At 52.9% G+C, this 27,824-nt stretch overlaps 1 protein-coding gene across 2 annotated transcripts in view; it reads right to left on the reverse strand.

The window, feature by feature from the left end:
- The window catches only part of B4GALNT3 (beta-1,4-N-acetyl-galactosaminyltransferase 3), a 94,738-nt gene that overhangs the window by 21,122 nt on the left and 45,792 nt on the right, over window positions 1-27,824 (reverse strand). For both annotated transcript variants that reach the window (XM_059081326.2, XM_067008527.1), the window contains exons 2-3: window positions 2,412-2,515; window positions 1,388-1,465 (exon numbers count right to left, since the gene is read on the reverse strand). In XM_059081326.2, the coding sequence (XP_058937309.1) occupies window positions 1,388-1,465; window positions 2,412-2,515 (182 nt within the window). The remainder of the gene's footprint in view (window positions 1-1,387; window positions 1,466-2,411; window positions 2,516-27,824) is intronic.

Raw genomic sequence — 27,824 nt, forward strand, 5'->3', positions numbered from 1 at the left:
CTGGATCGCTGGACCAATGGTTTTCACAATGCCATCTCCAGGTGGGGCAGGGCAGGGCCTAATTACCTGATGATATCACCTGGTACAGGTGTGCCGGTGTTGTAATCCATCCTCTCTCAGGGTTTAGACAGAGGCAATTTCACGGTTTAGATAACCTACCATCATATTTTGTATGACACCGCATCCTTCACGCCTGCCCCACGGCAAATGGGTGGACTGGAAAAAATATCACCCAGGCGGAAGAGGTCAACCTGTGACAGGTGTGGACGAGATGATGGGCTGGCTGACAGCACCCAGCCAAGAAAGGCTTCTGGACAAGTTGCGTGATACGAAACCTAAATGTAAAATGTTCACCCCCAAAGTACCACGCTGCTCTGGAGTCTCTGCACAAGCTTCTCCTCGAGGTGATCTTGTGCATGTGATTAACCTCCCGAGCCTCTGCTTCTTCACGGGAAGAAAAAGCACCCGTCACATCCTATGCACACAAAAGGTATGATGATGCTTATGACAATTTTCATGCCCACGTTCGACTGCTTCCTATAAAAATGTTCTAAAGCGGAGTTTCCGGGGCTTCCCTGGTGGCGCCGTGGTTGAGAGCCCGCCTGCCGATGCAGGGGACGCGGGTTCGTGCCCCGGTCCGGGAAGATCCCACGTGCCGCGGAGCGGCTGGGCCCGTGAGCCGTGGCCGCTGAGCCTGCGCGTCCGGAGCCTGTGCTCCGCAACGGGAGAGGCCGCAACAGTGAGAGGCCCGCGTACCGCAAAAAAATAAATAAATAAATAAAGCGGAGTTTCCTCGTATATGTCCCTTAGAACACTGGTTTCCTAGAATATTAATGGTTCACGGGAAACGGCAGTTCAAGGAGGCAAACAAGTTTGGTATGTGCTGAGCTAAACCAAGTCAAACAGATGACCGCAGAACTCACAGCCTTTCCTGTGCTAATGCGTATTTCCAGAGAGTGGATGTCTATAGGTCTGAAACCGTATTTAACAGTGGATTCCTTTCTGCCTGGAATATCTTATGGGATTTAGTGGTCCATGAAAGCCAGTTGAGGAAGCCGAATTTTATAACTGGGGATTAACATGGACATGAAAGTCCTGTAGCTTTCCTCAGCTTTGCTTTTCTCACCCATAAAATGAGGATATTGTGTTATCCTATAGGGTCATAAAGCTGATAGGAGATTATGCACAAAGCCTGGCACCCAGTAGGCCCCCTGCAAATGCTAGAGCTTCTCTAAAGGAAGAAAACTCAATGAGCCTGGAACCCTTTAATTTTCTTCTTCAAATTAAGATGAAAAAATTTAATAACCACCACTAGAAGAAAAGTTTCTGTAGCCTCTGGAATTACCTATAAACACTGTTTTGTAACCCTCTCCGAGAGCAGCCTCACCTCTGACAGCCAGGGGACCGGCTTATTCCACTTCAGGAAGCTGCTGTTCCCACCGCCACCTATCGCAGAGTCGTGGTCCTGGCAGAAGAGAGAAGAATGAACTTGGTGGGAATATTAGGGTGACAACAGGACTGAGGCCCCTTGAAGGTGCTTGTGGAAGCAGAGGGTCAGGACACCCAGCCCTGCTGTCGGAGGCTTATCAACTTACGGACACTCCGCTTGCTGGCTCGCACTATATCCCTCAGGAATATTCCTCCAATGTACACCCCTGAGGTGCTTCTCCTTTTCTGACTTTTCTCAGTCTTCCCATATGGAAAAATTTTTTCTAATTAGACCAGGCTCTCCTGAGGGCAGGGACCTTGTGCCTCCCTCTTCTGTGCCGCGTGTGTCCTAACAAGTGGGAGCCCCCTTGGGGGAGACACCCCAACTCCTCCCTACCCTGCAGGCCCATGGCTTCAGTTTGGCTCTGGTCCGGCCTCGGAGATCTATGTCTGTTCTAGGCTCAGAGGCTCAACCTGAGGGCTCCGGGCTGAACCGGACCTCAAGTTCCCTAATCCCCACCCAGAGCAGCTTCTAGGGACCAATAGCCCAAGAAACACCATAGGGAAAATGCTCCAGGACCAACCTGTCCCCCAGCTCTTTGCAGGGAGGGGCCGTCTCTACCGCATCATCTCGGACTCTTAGCAGCAGGCGCCTGGGACTGTCACTAGATGCCAGCCCAGTCCTCATCCCGGCAAGAGGGGAGGGGTGTGGCTCCAGCTCAGGCTGATGACGGGGGCCACGTGCCTGGGCGGCTCAGACTTGGCCATCTCGAACCATGCGACAAGGCTCTGGGGAAGGCAGGATGGACGTCTCCACCCACGAAGCTAGGAGAGCCCACGAGGCCCGCCTGCCATCCGGGGACTCCTGCTCTGCCCTCTCCTAACAGGGGACGTGAGGATGCCCTTGAGGCCCTGCGGGCAGGGCGAGCCGAGGACCCACGTGAACGCAGCAGCAGGGAGGACGGGCTGCCCCCGCCGCGTACCTTGAGGTCCAGCCTCTGGGGACGGTAGAACTGGAGATTTGGATCCACAGCCGGAATGTTCCTGCTGGCCAGAGCCTTGGCCAGCTCTCTCCAGCTGCCATACCCTGAGGAAGGGAAAGAAGAGGAGAGGAACAAGCTCAGCACGGCCTGAAGACCTCACAAATCTGCGAGATTCGGGGCGCAATAACAGAGGTAACCGTGTACCCTCTGTGGCTCCTCAGTCCCCGTCATGGGGCGGGTATGAGGTGGGGTGGGGTGTAGGGGGACAGTTACGACCTCGGCCAAGGTCAACGGGGCAGAGAGCGAGGGCGTGAGCTCATCTCCTGTTAGGACTCGCCGTCTTTCCTAACTCAGAGGAGGAACCAGGCCAGCTGAACCCGGAGCTTTGTCCTGCCACGTGAGCACCACAGGCTGCCCGTCGAGGCCAATTTCGCCCAAAAGCCACTGGGTGGGTGCACGGCGGCCGAGCTGAGCTTTCCCCTCACAGCCTGCCTGCCTCCGAGCCAGGGAGCCGGTGGGGCTATCTGGTGGGGGGCCCACCCCCTGCCCACTGTTGGTCGCTGGGCTGCTGGATGGACCCAGAGCTGGGGGCGCCAGGAGACCGTGGGCCAGGACTTGGCGTTCGCCTGTCAGAATTATAAACAGCTGAAGATATGAGGTTTGAGGCCCAGCTCCTCCTGGATGCATCTAGAGGCTGTGTGTGATGGCTGACATCTGTGCCCCGAGGCCCTGGAGCCGCTCGGCTTCCACACATCTGGGAAGGTAAGAGCCAAAGCACGGTGAGAATGAGGGAGGCGCACGTGCGTTCACAGCCACGCAAAGGGGCAAAGGAGCCGCCGAGGATTCGGGGGGGAATCAGAGCTCAGTGGTCAGCACTGCTGTGTCCACTGCGGGCCTGGGCTGCCCACAGGTCAGGGGGCCGCTCGGGCAGGATGGAGACTTTGTTGGACCATAAGGCAGAATCACAGGCCACCAAGAGCTGGGAGGGGCCTTCAAGACCACCTAGTCCTCATTTCAGGTTAAGGAAATGGAAGCCCAGCTACCTGGAGTCACTTAGCAAACACGGTTGACCCCCTTGTCCACAGGGGATACACTCAGGACCCCCAGTGGATGCCTGAAGCCACACATAGTACCGAACCCACATATATGATGCTTTTTCCTATACATACTTATGATTAAGTTTAATTTACAAATTAGGCACCGTGAGAGATTAATAATGTTGACTAAAAATCAAATAGAACAGTTATAACAATACATTGTAATAAAAGTTACGTGAATGAGTCTCTCTCAGAATATTTTATTGTACAAATTGAACGCCTCTGCCATCTTGACGGAGCACTTATCATTCACTGTGGCTGTAGCTTTTGCAGTTTGAGGTGTGACAGCAAAACCAGCAAAAATTTCTTTTCCCTTCTTCACAATTTCACAAAGAAAAGATTCGCTCTTGCCGTAGATCTTAGCAACCTTAGCACACAGTGTTTTTTCTCTCTTTCAGTTTCACCTCTTCACTTAAAAGAAGCACCTTATGGCTTTCCTTTGGCAAATGTGAATTTCCAGCATCACTGCCGTTGCACCGTGGGGACAGTATTCAGTAAAATAAGGGTCACTTGAACACAAGCATTGCGATGCCAGGACAGTCCGTCTGGTAACCGAGACACAGCTACTTCGTGACTCACGGTGGGAGGGGCTGGAGAAAGGGGGTGACTCACTTCCTGGGCAAGATGGAGCAGGAACGTGTGAGATTTCATCACGCCGATCAGAACGGTGCACACTTGAAAGCTTACGAATTGTTTATTTCTAGAATTTCCCATTTAAGATTTTCAGACCCTGGTTGACCTTGGGTAACAGGAACCACTGAAAGTGAAATCATGGATCAGGTAGGACCACTGCAGCGGCAAAGCTAAGGCTAGAACCCCAGAGTTCAGATGGAACCCACCGGGCTGCAGAAGCGCAGAAAGCTCTCCAACAGCTTCATCAGGATGCTCCCGGGACACTGCCGTGGGCGCTGCCCGGGAGTTAGACTGGCACCGCTGGCCACCGTGGACCAGGAGATGCCCGGAAGCAGAATCGTCCTCGGACCCCCAGGCGGGCACCAGCAGAGGCACGGCCAGCCAGCCAGACACAGAGGAAAGAGCACAGCCCGCAGATATCGGCCACAGAAGGTGGACATCAGCGCTTTGCCAGAGTGTGCGTGTGTGGATACCTCCAGGAAGGTGGGTGGAGCGTGGGGGCGTGGCGGGGAGCTTTGCTCACCCAGCTACGTGCCGGGCGCTCCTCAGCACCTCACAGGCATGATCCCATCTGGGCCAGGCCTGGTTGCCCCCACTTCACAGATGGGGAAAGAGAAGCCCAGGGCTGAAGGTCACAGAGTCCGCTGTTTCGAAGCCGGCATCGGAACAGAGAGCCTGTCTGCCTCACCAGCCAGCATTTCCTCCTCCCGCCTACGTCTTCTCCTGTGGATGCTGTCTGGTGTGGACTCGGAGGAGACCCGGGCACAGAGGCGTCTGCTGGGGGTCTGCGCCCCTGGGTTTCTGCGCAGACATTAACCGTCCACTTGTGTTATGTTTATCAAGACTTCCGCAGGTTTATCCTGCTGCCACCAAGGTCTCTGCTCTTTCCATGGCTGGCGAGCTGGCAGGCAGAAACAGGTCAGACTAGTTCCACGCAGAGAGATGTTCTGGGGAAGAGGATCCCGGAGCCAGTGCGGTGACGTGAGGGTGAGGGAGGGAGGGAGACAGAAAGAGAAAGAATGTTCCCAGACCCAGCCCTACCTTCCCGCCTGGTATTCCCGTGCTAACCCAGCTGAGACACTGCGAACGAAGGAGCCCCATCCCTGCCCAGGCCCGGGGGGGCTGTGGGTTAGTAGCTGGAGGCTCAGCGGCCTGGTGGAACAAGTGAGTCGCACGGTGGGAGGGGAGGGGAGGCGCTGCGTTGCTTCTGCCTCAGAACGACTGGGTCACCTCTTCCTTGACTTTGCTCCGTGGCTGAAAACAACCTACCTGTAGACAAGGTTGTGAGGATATAACCCTAAAAGTGCCATTGGCCGCATCCGAGGGAGTTCCGGCGTGTCTCCCAGGCACGTTCTCTCCCACACACTAGTTTTCAGTGCCAGCCCCATTCTTTGACTCCTGGAAGGTGAGACAAGTCACCCCAAGGTCAATGGACTCTCCCCGTGGTCCTCACCATGCCCTGTCCTCGCGTTTACTGGCAGGTGACAAGGACACCCTCCCCTGGACCAAACTTTGGAAGGGCCCCTCTGGGCACTCCTGGCCACTAGGCCGTGGCCCTTGGGCCCTGTCCTCGGCCTGCCCAGCCCAGATTCTAGGAAGAAGCCCATTCACTCTGTTTACAGAACCCTCCACCCTCGATACCTGAACCCAGTCAGGTAGCCAGGATGCTGCTAGGCCGGGCTAGCAAGAACCCCCCACGCCGATGTCTCCGCCTGGCAATTCTCCATCTGCTGACCCCTCCGGCTGCTCGTGGGCTGTCAATCCCTGGCTGCCTTTGGAACTGAGCTCGGCTCTGTACCTCAGTCTCTTTCCCACACTGTGATAGTACTGAATCAAACCTGTCCATCACCTTTAACTTGTGCCCGGCTCTATTTCTCTTTAAAAGAGGGTAACAGGTGGTTCTCCCAGTAAACAAGGACAAATCCACGGAAGGGAGGGGAGGTCAGTGGTTAAACCTAACCAGGCCCTGCCCAGGTCACAGGTGCGTCTGGATGGCTTTGAAATTACTTGGAGCGAGACAGTCAACAGCCCAGACTTTAGCAATTCAAGGAGCAGGAAACGCCCTTTGCAGACTTCACAGTGTGGAAAAGACAAGAAGGCTTGGAGTCAGGAAGATCTCCATGGATGGCCACCATTATAAATGGTAACCGCTTGAGCAAGTCACTGAACCTCTCTGGTCTTATCTCTCTGTCTGGTGGAGACAAGACCCCTGCCCCTGACGAGAGGATTAAATACTGTGCGTGTCAGACACCACTAGCACCCCGTCCCCCAACAATGTCTGAGTTCAGGGTTTTGGACTTGGGCGTCAGAGGATGTGAGTCCCAGCACCTCGAGTATTTTATAAAAACCGGAAACGGCCAGTCGCCGTCTCTCTCCTCTGTGCAGAGAAGCAAGAGGACCACGGGCAGCAGCGACTCAGTGGTGGGGGTAACAGACAGCACTTCCGCTCTGCTGCCCGGCTGTTCCCTGGGCCCCTCCCATCACCCACCTACCCTCCCATCCCCGTTAACAGTCACTGAGTGCGTAGTAGGCGGCAGGCAGTGTGTGGAGCTTGTCCGCTGTGTTAACCCTGCCAGAGGTACCCTGGCCCCGCTTAGCCCCCTGGGGGAACCAGGAGCTAAAGAATGTGCTGATTTAACTATTGACACTTGTCACCTGCCCTCGGGTAAGTGAACTCCTGCTCCCGGCCAGAGCGCCAGCTGCCAGAGCCCCTTTCTCCTGCAACAGGTGTCACATTTGTGCCAGGAGACAGACACCCCGATCTCAGGTGACAGATAAAGCACCACCGTGGGCCTCACATTCTGCCGTCACAAAGCCGGGCTATCAAATTCACCATCAGCCGGAACTCTGCCAACATCTCTCCTCTGTGCAACGGGGACTCTTCGAAGGCCTGGAGATCATCTCTTTGGCTCTTTGGTGAAAATACAACATAAGTACAGCCCTTGGTGCATATTTGTTTTTCAGATGTTACTTTTAAAATAATTTTTATTTATTTTATTTTTGGCTGCGTTGGGTCTTCATTGCTGCGCGGGCTTTTCTCTAGATGCGGCGAGCAGGGGCTACTCTGCGTTGTCATGCACGGGCTTCTCATTGCTGTGGCTTCTCGTTGCGGAGCACAGGTTCCAGGCACGTGGGCTTCAGTAGTTGTGGCACGCGGGCTCAGTAGTTGTGGCTCACGGGCTCTAGAGCGCAGACTCAGTAGTTGCGGCACGTGGGCTCAGTAGCTGTGGCTCGTGGGCTCTAGAGCGCAGGCTCAGTAGTTGTGGTGCGTGGGCTTAGTTGCTCCGCGGCCTGTGGGATCTTCCCGGACCAGGACTCGAACCTGTGTCCCCTGCACTGGCAGGCAGATTCTTAACCACTGCGCCACCAGGGAAGTCCCCCTTGCTGCTTTTATTTAAAAAAAAAAAAAAAAACCTCTCACCTACATTATTTCCCTATATCCCCACCAACTCCCTGTGAGCTGTTGTTGTCTTCTTTAGAGATGAGGAAACAGAGAAGCGAAGTCACACAGTGAATAAGATAATCCATGTTAAGGACTTAGTGCTTGGAACACAGCAAGCAATTAACACATTGCAGCTCATTAGTTTAGGATGGGTCACAGCATTGCAGATGTGAAACTTGCATCCGTTTCTCCTGATCTCTGGTCTGATTCTCTTGCTGATGTGTCACGTGGTCCACAGGGACATTCACACAAGGGGGAAAGGCAGCCCCTGGCTGCTCAGACAGATTTTGGATAGACTGTGAAGTTTCAGCTGAGGGACTGGACATGGGGAGAGGAGTCAAGAATGATTCAAGATTTCTGCCCTGGCCGTTGGAAGGCTGGAGTCGTGCTTACTGAGATGGGGAGGACGGGTGTCGGAGAGGCGGGGCTGAGAGCAATGCCCAAGAGAGAAGTGGAAGCATGGCGGGGAGGGGGTGCAACGAACGTGGTGTTTCTGAAGCTCCATCTCCAGCTTGGGCAGGGCTCCGCTGGAAAGGGCTCCCACCTGCCCTAAGACACACTTTGCAAGAGGGGAAGGCCTGCACCCTCAACGGCTGTAGGAAGGTGGGGTTGAAGGACAAGCCAGGAGGGCTGGTCCCACAGGCTCCATAGGTGTAAAGGACCCAAAGATCTGGGGTGAATGCAGACGGTCTGCTAAGAAGCTCAGCGTCTGTAGAGAGAAAAGGTTGTGAACCCCAGAGGAGCTGGGCAGAGACAGAGCCCTTGTCCCACTAGAGAACAGCAGGTTGTCCAGGGAACAGGAGGGCATGACACCCGGGCACGGCTCCACAAAGGCCAGGAACCAGCACGGAGTCCTGGGATGAAAAAGCAAGGCTCTGACCTTGGCGTGCACCCGAGGGCCAGTCATGTGGGCTCCGCAGAGCAAAGCTGCCGTGGCTGGACGCCAGCAGGGCCTGGACGCCACCAGAAACCCGAGGTGGCACAGTCAGGGATGAAGCCAGGGACTGTCACCTGGGAGAGAGTCTCTAAGGCAAATCAGAATCTCTGACAGCAAAGACACGGCCTTTCCTCTCCAGCCGTGACACCCCAGAAAACGTGATGCAAGAGGAACTATTATTAATGTAACCTTAACATTTACGTGCCGGGCATATACTTATATTTATATATAGTAAATGAAAAATAGATGATTTTATTTAGCACAATAACCCTATAGGAAAATAAAGCTTAGAGGACAAAAATCTCACTGAAAGTCCCAGAGATAGTAAGTGACAGAAGATTTGAACGCTGTGTCCTGAATTCCACGCCTCTCTATGGAACAGACTTGAGAACCTGCTCCAGCTACGCCACCTCCTCATCCCCTGGTGTCAGGCACACCTTTGTCACCGGCCCGTCCCTCCCCGATCACCTCCTGCGCACCCGCCCACACCCCCCCGACACCCCACAGACTAGCTCCCCACTCCCTCTAACACCAGTAACGCCAAGAACACCTCCCCACATAAGCCAACTAAGAGCAAGAGGGTGCATGGAGACCCAAACACCCCCAAACAGTTGGAAAACTGGGCGGAAAGCACCGGCAAGTAGGCCCGCCGCCCTCGCCCCGGCCTCTGAGCCTCTTCCTTCTCGACACAAGGGTGAGAGCCGTGCAGCCGCGGGTCTGGAGCAGGGTGGGCCCCAAGGAGGGTCCTAAGTGTGGGTCCAGCTCCCTCTCACGCTCCCTCGTAGCACAGCTTCGGGGAGGAGGGTATGCAGGGCGGGAGACAGGTGGGGTCCCGAGGTCTCCCCAGCCACTCTGCGATTTGATGAGCAGAAACACGGAAAGGGCCCCGACGAGCCTCTCCCCCCTGCCCACCGGCTCCTAGGCTCAGAGCAGAACCGCCAGCCACCCCCAGCTCCCCGCCGAGCCCGCCCTGAGCTGCCGTGGGGCTGGGGCCGCAGCAGGGCAGGCCGGGGCTCACCGGCAAGACGCGAGGGGCCGTGCCCACCGCCCTGCCGGCTGCCAACCGAGGGGGCCCAACGGCGGGCGTCGGAGCCGTGCCAGGGATGTGCTTGTGCCCTTCAGCCCCGCTGCTTGTGTCCTGCCACCCGGACATCCAGACCTGCGCCTGAGACTTGAAGGGGGTGGGTGAGGCCTGCACCCAGCCCGCTCTGTAGCTTCCCACCCCCCGAGCCGTGGGTCGACCCGCAGAGGCTCCCGAAGGTCTGGCCAGGCCCCAAGGCACCTCCAGGATATCGTCATCGTCACCATCATCGTGACAAAGAACAAAACAAACCCCACAACCTTTCAGGCCCCGTGTACACATCCGGGTCGTGACAGGACAGTCAGAGCCACAAACACAGTTCTGTCCGTGGGGAATTTTGACGAAGACCCCGCATGAAATGGGATGGTTTCAGGAACATCCAGAGGCAACAGGGTCCAGGATTTCTAAAACTGGTTCATGCCCACTGAAGAGGTGCTGTAATCCTCGGGTGGACCTGGGCAAGGACCCCATGCGCCAAACCGTCCTGTCCAGTCACGCCGCTGGACTGGGACACAGACAAGTTTCTGAACGTGGAGGAGCAGTGGGGCGGCCCTCTCCCCCGCCGGAGTCTTTCAAAGAGGAAGTTCAGTGGCGGCCAAGGGTAAGCAATGGCAGGCTGGGAAGAGCAAATGCAGGAATCAATGAACCAACCAACCCCCAGGCACTTACTGAGCGCCTGTTGTATACTCAGAGCCCTGCTAACTGCCGCAATGGGGAGAAAGGTACAAAAGGAGACGTTCGGCTCCATCCACGCCTGGCACACCTGGCGTGGGCATCGTGTTGAATGAAGGGACCCCCGCGACTGTGGCCTCGTGCACGTGCTCTGGACCCACGCCGCGCCCCGTGCAGGGCACGCACAAGCCATTCCTGCTCTAGGCAACAGACAGCCGCACCTCAGGCCGCTGAGCTCACCAGATGCTGATGGGGTGATGCTGCGATGATTTTCCAGACTTGCAGGAACCTCAGACAAAGCGCTCTGTGAACATTTTCTGGGACCAGAGAACTGGTCTCCAAGATCCCAGAGTTCCGGAGAAGCAACACAGAGAGAAGAAAACCCTGGTTCCAGAAGGTGGCCCTGGAGTCATCCCAGCAGAAAGGCCACCAGGACCCACCTGAAGACCTGACGCAGCCCCCGCCGAAGCTCTGGGGTGTGGAGCCGCGGCGGACAATGGCCCAGCAGCTGGTCAAAGCCCGTGCTCTTTGCCCCCGCTCCTTTCCAGGTGGAAGGACGGAGAGGTGGAGGCCCCAGATCCCAGAACTCTCTTTCCCGACTGGATGGAGGTGGGAGGGCTACTCTCCATTAGTTCAACTGAATGGTGGAGAAAAGACTGGGGGAGGGGGGAGTGGAGATTCCACTGGGAATGTGCCTTTAAAAATGAAGAGAGAGGGGCTTCCCTGGTGGCGCAGTGGTTAAGAATCCGCCTGCCAATGCAGGAGACACGGGTTTGAGCCCCCGTCCGGGAAGATCCCACATGCCGCGGAGCAACTAAGCCCGTGAGCCACAACTACTGAGCCCGCAAGCCGCAACTACTGAGACTGAGCGCCTAGGGTCCACGCTCCACAACAAGAGAAGCCACCGCAGTGAGAAGCCCGCGCACCGCAGCGAAGAGTAGCCCCCGCTCGCCGCAACTACAGAAAGCCCAGGAGCAGCAACGAAGACCCAACGCAGCCAAAAATAAATAACTGAAATTATTTTTTAAAATTTTAAAAATAAAAAAGAAGAGAGTGTCACCCAGCCAACTAACGAGAGGCACGGGAGGGGAGAGGTGGGAAACATGAGAGAGCAAAGTTAAGTACGAAGACCGTGGGGAGACCACAGTGAAATGGCAGAGGGGACCGGGAAGGGGCGCAGCACGGCTTACAAAGCCCCTGTCCCCCCACTAACCCGCCCCACCCAGCAGCAGGCTGGTACGCTGTGCACGTAACGGGGTGACCGTCACAGCTAACACGTGTGCGCTTGCCCAGGCCGGCCTGTGCCAAGCACCGGACAGCCACTGTCTAGTCTCATCCTCATACAGTCCCTTCGGGATGGTGTTAATAGTCTTCCTATTTTACAGGTGAGAAAACTGAGACCCTGGGCAATTAGGAGAGTACAACCTGATCAAGACCTCAGAACCCTTAGAAAACAGAGCTGCGGTTCTCAAACCCAGGGCATCCGACTCATTCCACGCCAGGCAAGGCCCATCATCTGACTCCTTTAAAACACAAAAATGTTTCTTAACAGGCATCTAATACAGACCTTTTTGTTTGTTGAGTGAGGAAACAATGGAATCCCAAGGAAGCAGGAAGAGAGAGGCACCCCGCGGCCAAGAAAGTTTTCTAGGGCCACACAGGGACCAGGTTTGGGACCTAGAGCCGCCAACCCGCAGGCCTCTCCCCCCTGACGTCTCCGCTGAGCACAGAGCACTCGTTCAAGCTGAACCCTCTTCTCTCTCCTCCATCAGCCTTGAGAACAAGGAAGATGAAGGGTCCGCTCTGAAGGCTGCCAGCCGCTAGCTGGTGAGGTCAGATGGAGCCGACGTGCCAAAGCCAAGCCGAGGTTGTCGTAACCTGTCCTGGGGAAGGAGGGCCAAGCGTGAGACTGGGAGGCATGCCCGGTAGTAGCTCTGGTCTCCAGCCGAGGACCTGGGCGCCGCGTTCCTCCAGAATATCACACTAGCAGAAGCTCAAGGGCGAGACCGCGCCTAGGACGGAGAGGCCGGCGTCCTGTGTTAGCCCCCAGCCCCGAGTCAGCAGCGTCCATCCAATGCCTTCATGTCCAAGCTCTCTCCTATATTTTATCCCAATCCGAGAGTCATGTCCATCTTGCTGACAGGGATACAGAGACCCACAGATAAGTGAACGGACTCCTCTACCGTCAAAGGGGAGTCAGGGTTAAGACCGGGCTAGAGCCGAGGCCTTTGACTCTGGGCCTGAGGCTCAGAGCATCACAGCGCCGTGCTCACTCGTGGCTGCTGGGTTCAGTGGGCTGCAGGGAGCCTGGCCGGGGAAGGATCCTGCTGAACTCAGCCTAGGGGAGCGTCGAGAGTTAGCCCCGCGCTGGCAGGAACTGGGTCTCGTCATTACACTCGCACCGTGGAAATCAGCAGGAATTAGAGCCGCCGTTCTACTTCCTGTCTCTATGAATCTGACCACTAGACACCTCAGATAAGTAGAATCATCCGATATTTGGCCTTTGGGTCTGGCTTCTTTCACTTAATGTTTTCAAGGTTCAGCCGTGTGGGAGCAGGTGGCAGAATTTCCTTCCTTTTCCAGGCCGAGCCGTATCCCATCATATGGACGTGGACCACACTGTGTTTCTCCGTTCATCTGTCGATGGACACGTGGGTGGTTTCCGCCTTTGGCCACTGTGAATAACACCGCTGTGAACACGGGTGGGCAAGTGTCTGTTCGAACCCCTGCATTCTCTTCTTTTGGGAAGGTGCTCTCTTTTAAACCGCTGCAAACTTTGTCCATTCTTCCAGAGACAGGCCAAGGGGGGCCAGGCTGCTGCCCTCATGGCAGAGACGTGGCGGGAAACCTCGGGTCCACCTGAGGATGCAGGAAGTCTGTGGACCGTGGGTGGAAGCAGGGTGGAGCCTCCCGGCCAACAAGTTAAGAGGGAGAGCTGAACTTCTGAGGGTGCCCAGGGTGGGGCCCTCCGCATGGACAGCGACGTCCTAGTCCACTAGCCTCTGTGGAAACGAGCGGTTTCAACACATCCCAGCTTCCGAGAGAGGCTAAGTTACCTGGGCCCCTAGAACTCCAGCCCAGTGCCAACACGGGTCCACAAACTGGGGGCCACCCACCCTCAAGGAGACAGGTACAGGAGCTCAGAGTAAACACTGGGAGCCCGTGCATGCGAGCTGACATTTCTGTAACACCAACACAGGACAGCGCGGTGCGAACCACTTTGGATGTCTCGAACTCCCGCCAGTGAGTCGTGAGGGCTGCAAGCGGCTTACTGGTAGGTAACGCGTAGTGGGACCACGCCTGTAACAGGCTGGGAGCCCAAGTCAGGGAGTAGAAAACCTGGCCCTTCACTCAAGATAATCTGTTCAGTGAGCATCAGGGGCCTGCCTGCCTGTCTTCATTCCTTTCCCTCTCCTCCTTCCTAACTTGGACGAAAGGCAACCTGGGGAAAGACCACAGCGTGGCCCACAGAACCAGCCAGGAGCTCACAACCAAGCTCCAGAAAGGCCAAGAGCCGGGGCAGTGACGGGGACCTCACCGGCCGGCCGATGATACTCCAAACACCTGTGTGTCTCTACTCAGAATACAGATTCCCAGGCAAGAGCCCGAGTGGCCTCAGCTTGGGCCGAGTGTCCCTCCGGTGGTGCAGGGGGGGCGTGCTGTGGGCGGGGGGGTTGAGACCCCTGCCGTTCCTCTAGAAGACCAGGCGGAGGGAGGGAGACTGCTCCCTCCCTCCATGTGAAAATCATGGGGATTTTCTGAATCTTCCATGTGAAAATAGCTGAACTCAATAATTGACCATTATGCCTAAAACAAAAGTAGGACTTGTCTGAGAGTCCTATTTTTTAAGCAGGGGCACATAAAATGCAGATATAGCTGAAACTATGAAAGACACAGACACACAGAGTTGGTTCTATAATACGTAAAAGACTTTGCAGAATAAGGGGAAGATGGGAGAGTTGATTATCTAGAATATCCTCAGGAAAAGTCAATTCCAGACTTATACAGACACACAATGTTCAAAACACAGTCCTTGGGAAGAGAGGGGAAACCATCATCTGTCAGAGCCTTTGAAAGTGACACTTCACCAATTCATTTTAACCTTGATTTTAAAAGAAATGGTAAGCACTGCAGTCGAGGGGAGCTTAGAAATCATCACTGCAGCCCCCTACATTCTACCTAAAGGAAACTGACGGCGTGAAGACCGAGGTCACTGTCTGAGGTCACAAAGCAAGTGAGAGGCAAGCCGGCACGAGAACCCAGGTCCCCTCTCTTCCAGATCAGGATCTTCCGTCCAGACAGCAGGACTAACCTGGTTGTCCCCTGCGATGAGCCTGGCGCGAGATGTACAGCAGGACCGGGGCGGGGTGGGGCGGTGACAGCACTTTGTGGTCTGCGATCCTAAGACTGAGTGTGGCCCCTCCGGAGGAAAGGGCCGTGGTCTAAAGCAGCCTGGAGAACACGTTTCTCTGGGTATTTATTTGAGAGCTTGCTCGTTTGGGTCCAGACCAGTTGTCGACGTAGAAGCTGGGAGCGTATAAAGGCAGGCCTCCGAGCCCTTCAGAAGCGGGGCTGTGCCACACGCGCCTCCGACCCGCTTCAGCCACAGCTTGAAGTATGAAGATGTTCGCTTTCCTTTGAGACGAGATGGTGGAGTAGGAGGGCTCCGCCGAGCTCACCTCCTCTCACGGAAACACCCAAATCACAACTAACTGCTGAACAACCATTGGCAAAAAAGACTGGAACCTACCAGAAAAGCTGTTCTATATCCAAAAACAAAGAAGCCACAGTGAGATGGTAGGAGGGGCACTTTCACAACTTAATCAAATCCCATACCCGCCAGGTGGGAGACCCACAAACTGGAGACTTCAGTTTAAAATACTCAACTCCATTAAAGCAATATCTGCATTTAAGGTAAGCTTGGTATGGGACTTTCCTGGTGGTGCAGTGGGTAAGACTCTGCACTCCCAATGCAGGGGGGCCCAGGTTTGATTCCTGGTCGTGGAGCTAGATCCCACATGCCGCAACTAAGAGTTCACATGCCACAACTAAGGAGCCCGCGTGCCGCAACGAAGAGTCCACATGCCTCAACTAAGGAGCCCGCATGCTGCAGCAAAGATCCCTCGTGCCACAACTAAGACCCAGTGCAGCCAAATAAATACATAAATATTTTAAAATTTTTAAAATAAATAAGATAAAATAAGCTTGGTATGTGATAATGCATAACACTCAAATCTTTACTCAAGCTTACTTCTGTATGGAATGTTTTCCAGTACAGTAAGCCCCCTACATACAAACGAGATCCATTCCAAGAGCGTGTTCCTAAGTCCAACTGAGTTAGCCTAGGTGCCCAACGAACACAATCGGCTATATAGATAGTGCTGCACTGTGATAGGTCTATAACACTTTTCACACAAGTAATACATAAAAAACAAACACAGAAAATAAAGAAAACATTTTTAATCTTACAGTACAGTACCCTGAAAAGTACAGCAGTCCAGCACGACAGCTGGCACACGGGCTGCCGTCGAGTGAACAGGCAGGAAGTTACTGACTGGGGAGGGAGAGGGGGTGGGAGACGGTAGAGCTGAAGGATCGTCAGCAACAGGAGACGGAGGGCAAGCTGCGGTGTCACTCATGCCTGACACTGACGGCACAGGATCTGGGCTGGAAATAAAGACACTGTACTACTGTACTCTATACAGTACTGTACAGTAAAGTACACAAAAGCACAGCCACTTGTAGGGGATGCTCAAACGTGACAACGTACGCCAGACCCGTGAACTAACTTACGTGATTGGACATGCGAACGCACGTTTGCGTCTGACAGTTCACAACTTGAAGGTGCGTATGTGAACTTGAAGGTTCACAACTTGAAGGACTTATTGTATGTGATCTAATAAGTGGCTGTAGTAAAGTTCAAAAGAAAGCTACTTTAAGGAACAAATCCGACTGTACTAGATACGCTTGTAAATAAACTTATGGCATGAAAAAAATGAAGATGTTCAACAAACGACTAATGATTTCATTGAAATAACTTTCATTGTTTTTACCACAGTTTGTCCTCTAAGCACCTTTATTAAAAAATATTTAATCCACGTATACAGAAATATCCACAAGCACATTAAATACTCCTTTGCCAGGTTATCTATCAACATTCTACATGGAAGGAAAAAATTACCCTTTTCTCTGGGTCAACGACCACTTTTTAAAATAAACAAACAAAGGTAAGTATAGTTGAGAATAGGGAGGAATTGAGACTTGGTAGGAAAGGAGTCAGGCAGAAGCAGCGATGGTCAGCTCCGCTGATGTTATGTCTGTTTTCCACCTTCACAAATAAGACTCTGCTCATTGGGCTACAGTGTAGTTGTTAAAATATCTACGTTAGTGCCAATGCTACTGAGCTAAATACCATAAGAGAATCTCTACCGGGCTATTCTTAGCTTCACGAATGCAGTGAGGACGTCCCTGGCAGCCCAGTGGTTAGGACTCTGTGCTTCCACTGCAGGGGGCGCGGGTTCGATCCGTGGTCGGGGAACTAAGATCCCACATGCCGTGCGGCGCAGCCAGAAGAAAAAACAAACACACACGCCCACAAATGCAATGAAACATTGCCCTCTAGGATGGCTGATTAAACTATTAGTATATGGTCTTTATATCCCAAACAGTCAAACACCAGCTCTAGGTCTATAGAGAAAAGGGCAATAAATAGGAGAGTGAAAATTTGATGAAGCCCACTGGTTATTTGATGTGTCAGTGACCACATTTTCTGAACCCAAAGTCCGGCTATGTGGTCTGACCAAGGCAATAGCATGTCTGCAACAGTCCATCTTCCCTGGAAACCCAGGCCAAACAGTCACATTGTTTATTTGACACTAAATTATCGGTTTCACAGATTGCCATTGTCTCAGCCTCACCAAATCTGCTAAACTCCCTGGTGAAATGACCAGACAGGACTGGTCTATACAACTCGATCTAGCCTATCTACAGCTGGGTTAACAGGAATCTGGGCAAAGATGCACAAATAGCTCGAGAGGATAAAGTTCATTCCGAGACCCTGTACCCCACGCTGTGCCCTCGCCCCACCCCACCCCGCCCCGCCCCTCACCATTTCCCCAGCACTCTCCCGCCCCGAGGCACAGGCCATGCTGGACAGAGAGACAGCTGGCCCAAACCATACAAGGGGGGGCAGCACAGAATCACTGCGAGGCCAGGTATGTTTTGAAATTCCCCCACATCAAGGGCACATGGAGGGGTAGAAAGCCAACGATGTCTAAGGGGCTCCCCTGGCAAATCAAAAAAACAAAGACTTCCAGGGTAAACGTCCCCAGGGTGGCCACAAGCGCTACGGAAGGTGAGGCGAGGCTCCGCTCTACCCGCTTTTTGCTGAGGGTGCTGAGCTGAGAAGCACGGCCACCCAACCCGACTCCGTGTGCCCGGTGTGTCTGAAAGAACCTCAGCGAACCAACAAATCAAGGTCCAGCGGGAGCCAAGGAGGAGCTCAAGGACTCGCGCCCGAAATCGGACAGACGGACGGCGCTGATCCTTCCCAAAACAGGAGAAAGTGAAAGAGAGCGCTTTGGAGAAGGAGCCAGGCCCATGAGCACGCTCCAGAGACGCGGAGGTGGGGCTCACGACCACTGAGCCACGCGCTGCGATCAACCTTTGAGATCGCAACCTTTTGGTCCGGGCAACTCTCATTTTACCTGTGTGATACCTAAATGGTTTCTGGGGTCCTTGTGTAGACAAGTGAGGCACTGAGAACTTAGATTATTTTTTGGCCTCCTGAGCATAAACTTTGATATTTAATGACCCGTGATAGCGGTCGGTATCCTAGTAATCCAGAAGACCCGTGGGGATCTATTAACTGTTGAGCCTTCCCAGGTCTTAGGGGAATATGTTTTCCGTCTTTCAAAGAGCCTGTTGTAGGCAATTTGAAGAGTAAGATGCAAATATTCCGCAGAGTGGTCAGAGCACTGCGCTAGGTTTCCCCAGAGCTCACAGCGCACAAAAACAGATGCAGGCTTCGCACAAAGAAGGCACAGTCTCTTATTTATTTTGAAGTGGCTTCTTGGATCAGCTTCTTAGAGTTGAGAGGACTGCACTAAATGGTTCATAGTGGGAAGGAAGCTAAAAAAAGAGAGAGACCTGTGGAATTAAAGCGGAAGCTGCAGGCAGTCAATTAGCTGGATTTATTGAGCACCTAGTACGTACACGTAGCCGCGCTGCCCAGCTCCGTGTGAAGAGCCAGTTTGGGAGCCAGGAAGATCTGGAATCGAGCCCCAGCCTTGTCACTTCCAGCTATTTGCTGCCTGCAGAGTGGGTTACAGGCGGCATCCTCAGCATCACGGTACCAGCTGCTATTTACCAATTGTTTACCCCATCTGGCTTCTTTCATTCATTAATTTCCAACATACACTAACCCTGTAAGGTAAATATTTCTCTCCCCATTCTCCCAGTAATAAAACTGAGGTTTGAAGAGTCTTCATGGGACTTCCCTGGTGGCGCAGTGGTTAAGAATCTACCTGCCAGTGCAGGGGACACGGGTTCGAGCCCTGGTCCGGGAAGATCCCACGTGCCGCGAGCAACTAAGCCCGTGTGCCGCAACTACTGAGCCTGCGCACCGCAGCTACTGAGCCTGCACTCTAGAGCCCGCGAGCCACAACTACTGAGCCCATGCGCCACAACTACTGAAGCCCACGCGCCTAGAGCCCGCGCTCCACAACAAGAGAAGCCACACACCGCAACGAAGAGTAGCCCCCGCTCACTGCAGCTAGAGAAAACCCGTGCGCAGCAACGAAGACCCAACACAGCCAAAAATAATAAACACATAAAATAAATAAGTAAAAATAAAACTTTATAAAGAGTCTACATGATTTACTCAAGATCCCATAAGTGGCCAAACTGGGATTCAAACTCGACCCGTCGGGCTCCAAAGTTCACAGTCGTCTCACCGCCGCCGGGTCGACCCTCCCAGCAGCCCGGTGACGGCGGTGCTGAGGAGCCGCGGCCAGGGGGAAACGGAGACAAAGGACCCAGCGCAGGTCGGAGGGAGGAGCCTCAGCCAGCGCTGCTAACGCACAGAGGGCTCTGCTTCCACGCACGGGTACGACGCCTCCCGTGCTTCCACGACGCAAGTCTGCTTCACACGCGCAGGGCGCAGCGAGTCCCCTGGAGTCAGCGGGGAGGATCCTGGTGGTCCGGGAAGACGTCGTGGCGAAGGAGGTCCAGGGCACGTGCTCTGGGAAGCGGGTGGAGTTGCCGGGCCTGGGGATGGAAGTAAGTCGCCACCCTTAAGGAGGCATGGTTTTTACAGGGCAGCCTGGGTCGTTTCCCTCTCCAAGCCCCACCCAGGCACCCACCTTGCCTCCCCGCGCGGAACAGAGAAGTTTTTACCAAAATGAAAGCAGCCTATGAAGCCCACCTTCCCCCTTGTCAGCGCGCAGAGGTTCACCAGGAGAAAGCGAAGACCCCTGCAGGCCCCAGTGCCCTCCCTCCAGGCCACTGCTCAGTTCTCTCGCCAATAAACGCCCCTCATGACACCTAACTTCACGGCTGGATAACCCACCCCGGGGCTCAGTCTGGACTACCCTCTTTCCTGTCTATGCCCCCACTCTCTGGCCCTTGGGTATCCCGGCTGCATGTGGGTGACTCCCTAGCTGCCCCCCGCCCGCCCCCTGAAACCCACACCTGTGTCTCTGAGTCACGAACCCACGCCCCGGCCTGCAGATCTGAGAGGCGTCTCAAACTCAACAGGCCCGAAACCGGACTCTTGATGTGTCCTTACAAACGCGCTTGCCGCCGTCCTCCTCGTCAGAGTAACGGCAACTCCACCCTTCCAACTGCCCGGGGTCAGAAATCTTTGAATCATTCTTGACTCCATCAGCAGGGCCACTCATCTGTGCCTTCAAAAGCTACCCACAGTCTGACTTCTTCCGACACTTCTACTTCCTCCACCTCGTCCTGGCCACCGTCTCTCGTCTGGCCCCTGTGCCTCCCCCCTCCCCCCCCAACAGTTCAGCAGCCAGAGTGACCCCAGCAAACTGTGGGCCACGTCAACCTCCTGCTCAAGCGCTCCAGTTCCCCCCCAGCTCACTCCAAATGCAATCCAAGGTCCTTTGGATCCTATGAGTGAGGTCTACGGGGGGCAGAGACCCAGGTCACACTGTTTGTCTTGGCAGCCTTATTATCAGCACCCGCTTGCACGATCAAAAGTGTCCCACAGAATGTAAACTGGTGCAGCCACTGTGGAGAATGGTACGGAGGTTCCTCAACAAACGAAAAACAGAGCTGCCATATGATCCTGCAATCCTACTCTTGGGCACATATGCAGACAAAACTCTAATTCGAAAAGAGACATGCACCCCAATGTTCACAGCAGCACTACTTACAGTAGCCAAGACACGGAAGCAACCTAAATGCCCATCGACAGAGGAATGGATAAAGAAGATGTGGCACATATATACAATGGAATACGACTCAGCCATACAAAAGAATGAAATAATGCCATTTGCAGCAACATGGATGGACCTAGAGATGATCACACTAAGTGAAGTAAGTCAGACAGGCAAAGACAAATACCATACGATATCACTTAGATGTGGAATCTAAAATATGACCCAAGTGAACTTATCTATGAAACAGAAACAGACTCACAGACATAGAGAGCAGACTTGTGGTTGCCAAGGGGGAGGGGGGAGGGCTGGACTGGGAGTCTGGGATTAGCAGATGCTCAACTATTATATAGAGAGGGGATAAACAACAAGGTCTTACTGTAGAGCCCAGGGAACTATATTCAGTATCCCGGGATAAACCATGATGAAAAAGAATATGAAAAAGAATGTATATGTATGTATAACTGAATCACCTTGCTGTACAGCAGAAATTAACACAACATTGTAAATCAACTTACTTCAATAAAATACATTTTTTTTAAAAAGTGTCCCAGGGCTTCCCTGGTGGCGCAGTGGTTGAGAATCCGCCTGCCGATGCAGGGGACACGGGTTCATGCTCCGGTCCGGGAAGATCCCACATGCCGCGGAGCGGCTGGGCCCGTGAGCCATGGCCGCTGAGCCTGCGCGTCCGGAGCCTGTGCTCCGCAAGGGAGAGGCCACAACAGTGAGGCCCGCATACCACAAAAAAAAAAAAAAAAAAAAAAAAAAAAGTGTCCCACAGACGATAGGGTCACTCGACTGAAGACGCCTCTCGTGTTAAATCTCTGCCCCGATCTCCTCTCCCGTCCCCTAATCACCGTTCCGCTCCAGCTGTTCTGGTTTCCTTGCTGTTCCTCCCACCACCAGGCATGCAGTACCTCAGGGTCTTTGCACCCCCAGACGTGGACACGGCTGTTTCTCTCTTCCCTGGTCATACCATCTACAACAGTTCTCTCTGCCCCCAGTTACCACCCTCTCTTACCCTGCGTTATGTTTCTTTCTTTCTTTTTTTTTTTTGGCTGTGCCACGCGGCTGGCAGGATCTTAGTTCCCCGACCAGGCATCGAACCCGCAACCCCTACAGTGGACGCGTGGAGCCTTTGCCACTGGACCATCAGGGAAGTCCCCGTTATTTATCTTAATAGCGCTAATTACCACGTGACATGTTATGCGTGTGCGCGTATAAAATCTATCTTCTCCCCATACCTATTTTGCTTATTACGCCTAGCACATAGTAGGCACTTGTTGAGGAAATGATGTCACTGTTAAGAGTATCCATCCAGCTCCACACAGCGGTTAAAAGGAAGAGCTGCAGTGTCAGATGCCGTGGTGTCTAGCTACATGATCTCAACCTCTAAGCCTTGGTTTCCTTCTCTAAAGTAATGACATTAGTAGGATTTACACCTTACGGGCTTGCTGGTTATGAGGATCAAATGAGAGTGGCATACAGTAAGTGCTCAATAATACTGGAGATAATAATAGAAAAAGGGCTAAAACATTTAGCACTTAATATGTGCCAGGCAGTATACTAAACATTTTACAAATATTATCTCATTTAATGCTCACAGAAACCCTGTGAGGCAGGTACTGTCATTATCTCCATTTTAAAGAGGAGGAAACTGAAATTCAGAGAGGTTAAGTGCCTTTCCCAAAGCCACACAGCTGGTAAGCGGCAGAGCCAGGACTTGATCCCAAGGTCTCTGGTTCCAGCATCTGTTCTTACCCACTCTCCTGCTTCGATTACAAACTCTTCCTATGTGTGGTTCCTTTTGTTTTCTAAAAATTCCAAGTGTTCCTCACAACCGGTGAACTACAGAGAGATACAGTCGGCCCTTGAACCTCATGGGTTTGAGGTGTGTGGGTCCACTTAGGTTAGATTTTTGTCAATAGTAAATACAGTACTAGTACTACTATAATAATAATAGTTCAACAGTATTACATGATCTGCAGTTTGTTGAATCTGTGGACATGGAGTTGCAGACACAGAGGAACCACAGAGATGGAGGAACCGCTGATACGGAGGACTGACTGTAGGTTATACTCAGATTTTCGACTGTATGGGGAGTCATCACCATAAGACGTACCTCGTTCAAGGGTCAATTGCATATGATTTTTAAGTATCTCTGCTCCTTCTCTCTCTCCTCATCACAACTAACGGTAACAGTCAGGCCAACTTCCATACCTTTGCACTTGTTTACACACTAACAGAATTCTTAATTTTTTTGTTTTAAAAGGTATATTCATATTACACATATGTTCCTCTGAACTTGCTTTCCTCACTCACACTGTGGACATTTCTCTAGGTTAAAACATAATCCATTTTTTAAAAATAGCTGCAATAACATTTCACGGTATGGCTGCAGCACAAGTTAGCAGACTGTTTTCTTCCTCCTGATAGCCCTTCAATTGTTTCCAAAAGAGGCTTCCAGCTTGTGCGGCTGCTACGACTTCTACAATCAAGTTTCAAAGTCAGACGTCGAGGTACAATATATTTTTCAAATTTTTAGTAATTGACATATTCCTTTTCAAAATGGTTTGAAAACAATCCATGTTGTCAACAGCGTGATTTAAAAGCGTCTGTTTCCAGGCAACTTCATCAGCACTACAGGTTCGCCTTTAAAATTTTTGCCAATCTGATGGATGTATGTGTTTTTTAAAACACAGATGGACTTATACTATACATATTATCCTGCAACTTGCTTTTTTTTCCCCTCAACGATAGTATTACGGACATCTTTTCAATTGTTGTAAACAGTGCTGTTTATCTCATACAATTCACCTCTGTGTCCTGGAGCACATTTCTTTCCCACATGGGACAGCTGATCTGTGAGCGAAGATGCTGACCTACCTTAATTGGCAGAGAAGGTAGAAATTACATTAAAACAAGTACAGAATCACTTCACACCCAGTGGGATAGCGGTCATCAAAAAGACAGAAAACAACAAGTGCTGGTGAGGAGGTGGGGGAAATGGAAACCCTCATATACTGGTGGGGAGAACGCACAACAGGGAGGCCACTTCGGAAGACAGTCTGGCGGTTCCTCGAAAGGTTAAACGTAGATACCGTGATTCTACTCCTTGGTGTACACCCAGGAGAAACAAAAACATCACAGTGCTATTCATAACAGCTGAGAAGTGGAAACCACCCAAATGTCCACCAGTGGTGAACAGCTAACAAAATGCAGTCGTGTATCCACAGTATGGGATTATTATTCAGCCATGAAAAGAAATGAAAGGCTGATCCAGGCTACAAAATGGATGAGCCTCGAAGGACGCTAAGTAAAAGCCAGCACAAAGGCCACGTATTGTACGATCCCATTTACGTGAAAGTCCACAAGAGGCCAATCCACAGAGACAGAAAGTAGACGAGAGGTCGCCAGTGCTCTGGGGGAAGGGGATAAGGAGTGACTGCTGTGGGGTACTGGGTTTCTTCTGAACATGATGAAAATCTTCTGGAATTAGATAGCGGTGATGGTCGCACAACCTCGTGAATACACTGAAACCACTGAATTGTATACTTTAATGAGCAAATACACCCACACGGCCTCTGCTGCTCTTTCCACCGAACACCTGAGGCTCCGCACTCCGCACGCCTTCCCGAGCGTCTCCACCACCAGTTCAGTGATTCTCATCCCTAGAGAGCTGGCAACGGGTTTCTTTTCAAAGCTGCCCGGTAGGGTTTGTCGATAGCACTGCCCCCCCCTCCCCCGCTCAGACCCAACCCCCTCTACTTTGTACCCAGATCGTTTACTTATTAAACCAATTAGATTAAATGACTCACGCTGCACCCTTGGGCAGGAGGCGGGTAAACAGCTCACAAAAGAGTCTGACTTGTACTGGAAAGGGGCTGCTTCCCTCTCAGTCCAGACTCTCTTTACCAGCGCCCCCCGCCCCCGCCCAACCCCAACAAAGCGTTTCTCAGATCGCAGGAGGATGCCTGAGATGGGGGGGCGGTTTGCTGCCCCTGCCCACTGTGCTTTCTCACCCCCTAGGACGCCCACACCACACCGATCCCTCAAAGAGCTGACAAAAAGAGCCTTATCTCCACTGCTTACAAAGCCAGCAGGCCACCAGCCCAGCATCTGGGCAAATGCTCGTAGAATTCCTGGTTCTCCCCAAACCTGTCCTTGTGCAAAATGGCCAGGAGGGTATCTAGCAGCCTTTGCTGCCACATCTTAGCCCCACACAGGGAACCTCGCTGCCCCACCTTCGGGTGCTTCGTCCCTGTCAAGATGTGCTGGGCTTGGATGCCGTGGAAAGGCCCTGCAGCTAACTGGCTGAAGCAGGCGGAGCTCCTCACTCATCTTACCTAAAAACAAGGGTCAGGGTCTGGATTATTTCTCCAGGCTCTGAGGCTCGTGACTGTTCAGTTCCATGAACACTGACTGAATTCACCGGGTCCTGGAGGGGACAACTGTCACAAGGTCTCCATCCCCGGGGAAGATAGCGGGGGAGGGGAGGGCTGACTCCCAAGGACACACTCTCAGGACAGTGCAGGGGCTCCCTGGGAGTGTGGACAAGAGGGCCCCGGGTCCCCCTTGCCCCCTGCTTCCACACCCCACCCCGTACACGGTGGAGGCCGCAGTTAGAACCACCCTGATCTGCTCTCAGCATCTCCTTCCAAGCCCTACCTCGGAGGCAGCGCCCGGTGACAGCTTGGAATCCGGGAGGGAGGTGTGATTTGAGTCAGATCCTGTCCTGGAGTGGAACCACATCCTCTCCTGCCAAACCCCCCCCCCCCAATCCAGGAATTTCCGCCTTTGTATATTTATAAGACTCTTAAAATAGGTCCCAGCAAACAGGAGCAGAGACCTGATTTGGGTCGATGAAATCAACATTTGGGAGGGTAAATTCTCCTGGGAGCAAAGCTGGTATTTTTCCTCTTATTCCCTATCAGGCTTCCAGTACCACCCAAATCCCCCAGGAGGGCTCCCCTCCCCCATTCAGCGCCGCCTCCCAAGCTTCTCCTACCCTGGGAACCTCCCCGTCTCCTGTCCTCTCAGTGCAGAGTTTCTTAAAACACAGCGGTCCCCGGCCACCCTCTAATGCTCATTTATTGTTAAGTAGTTGCATTTTGCAAAGTACTTCTAGGCTGTCAGCCTTTTGCTCAACAAGCCCATCCACCCGCCTAAATGGGGTCTGAGTTTTAGGAGGGGACGCAAGGATCAAGGGAAGGTCAGGAGGTACGGATGTCTGTCCTCGGCCCCTGTCGGCCTCAGGACAAGTTGTCCATCATCTGTGAGGGGCTGGAAGGCAGGCGGTGATGAGAAAGGCAGGATCCCGGGAGCCTGTCGGCCTCAGACACCGCCCGGGGCCTGGCAGAGACTCCCGGTCGGGTGAGAAAAGCCAGTACGGTGTCCAGCTTTCCCAGTGGAGCCTTGGCACCTCTGCCCGGCATGGGTTACACACTGTCTGGTCAGCCTCCCTGGGCTGCATGGGAGGAAAGGATGTCGGCTCCCCTGTTCCTTTCTGAGAAAGGACTTATTCTATTTTGCAGTGTGGGAAGCCTGCAGGGGCTTTGTGGAAGGAGACAGAGGGTTGTCTCTTTCTTCCCTTACTCTGGTTTGTCTAAGTCCCAAGGCAGAGAAGGTCAGGCCTAAAAGGAGTCCGTTCGTAATCCCTGGCAGGGGGAAGAAGGGCCCTGGAGCTCTGCTATTGGGGCCTGTGTAAAGGAGAGGTCAGAGGTCAGAGGGAAAAGAGCAGGGCTGAGGCACTGGATGTGGGGCTTGGGACGGTGGGGAGGGTTTAAGGCAGGTCAGACGCTATGGTGTTCCAAGGGACAACTACAGGGAACAAATCTGGGTTAAACAGATGAAATATAAAAATAAGATGCTGGGCCTCCCTGGTGGCGCAGTGCTTAAGAATCCACCTGCTAGGGGCTTCCCTCGTGGCGCAGTGGTTGAGAATCCGCCTGCCGATGTAGGAGACACGGGTTCGTGCCCTGGTCCGGGAAGATCCCACATGCCGCGGAGCAACTAAGCCCGTGAGCCATGGCCGCTAGGCCTGCGCGTCCGGAGCCTGTGCTCCGCAACGGGAGAGGCCACAACAGTGAGAGGCCCGCATACCGCAAAAAAAAAAAAAAAAAAAAAAAAAAAAAAAGAATCCACCTGCCAATGCAGGGGATGCAAGTTCGAGCCCTGGTCCGGGAAGATCCCACATGTCACGGAGCAACTAAGCCCGTGCGCCACAACTACTAAGCCTGTGTCCTAGAGCCCGCGAGCCACAACTACTGAGCCCGTGCGGCACAACTACTGATCCTGCGTGCCTGGAGCCCATGCTGTGCAACAAGAGAAGCCACCACAGTGAGAAGCCTGCACACCGCAACAAAGACCCAATGCAGCCAAAAATAAAAATAAATAAATGAAACAAAATAAAAACTGGCTTTTAAGTAGAAGGAAAGAGATGGAAATAAAAATGGAGGAGAACCCAAATTGGAAACCTGTGCTATATTCCAGTGTCCTGTGATAGGAAGAGCCGTGGGGCAGGGGTCAGGAGGCCGGGGTTTTGTCCTTGTTCTCTCACTACCTTCGGGACCTCTCTGACCCTCGCTTTTCTTCCCCACCCAATGATGACATTTAAGGATATTCCAAATGTCACCTTCTGTGATTTGATGATAAACACACATAAATGAAAACCGCATGTTGCTGGCAGATCCATCATGGGTCCTCTTTAAATATTAAAGACCCACCCACCCCCCATACATTTAAAATATTTCGGTCCCTAAAAAAAAAATTCTGAACCGCACAGAATTTTTCAGGGACAAGTCTACAGGTACAGTGCACCTATGCAGTTTTAGAGGTTAAAAAAATGAGAGAGAAATTGGGTTACAGTCTGATTTATAAGAAGAGGGTTGGCTGATACTTAACTGGCTCAAATCTATGCAAATGAAAGAAGACAAAAAAGATGGGTGGAGTTGCAAATGGCAGTTCTCCCGCTTGTCCCCAAACTAGGGCTCTTCATGGGAGAGGGCTGGAAATCCTTGGCGGGCTCCGCAGAGCTTTGTTTCCAGCTCCCCTCGCACCGCCCCCAACTCCTATCAACTCCGGATGCCCAGGAGATTTGAGAGGCAGACCTATTCAGAGCCCTATCTCTCTGCAGATAGCAATCCTGGGCCTGGTTA

The sequence above is a fragment of the Kogia breviceps genome, chromosome 12 (genome assembly GCF_026419965.1).
Source record: "Kogia breviceps isolate mKogBre1 chromosome 12, mKogBre1 haplotype 1, whole genome shotgun sequence".
Classification (NCBI taxonomy): Eukaryota; Metazoa; Chordata; class Mammalia; order Artiodactyla; family Physeteridae; genus Kogia; species Kogia breviceps.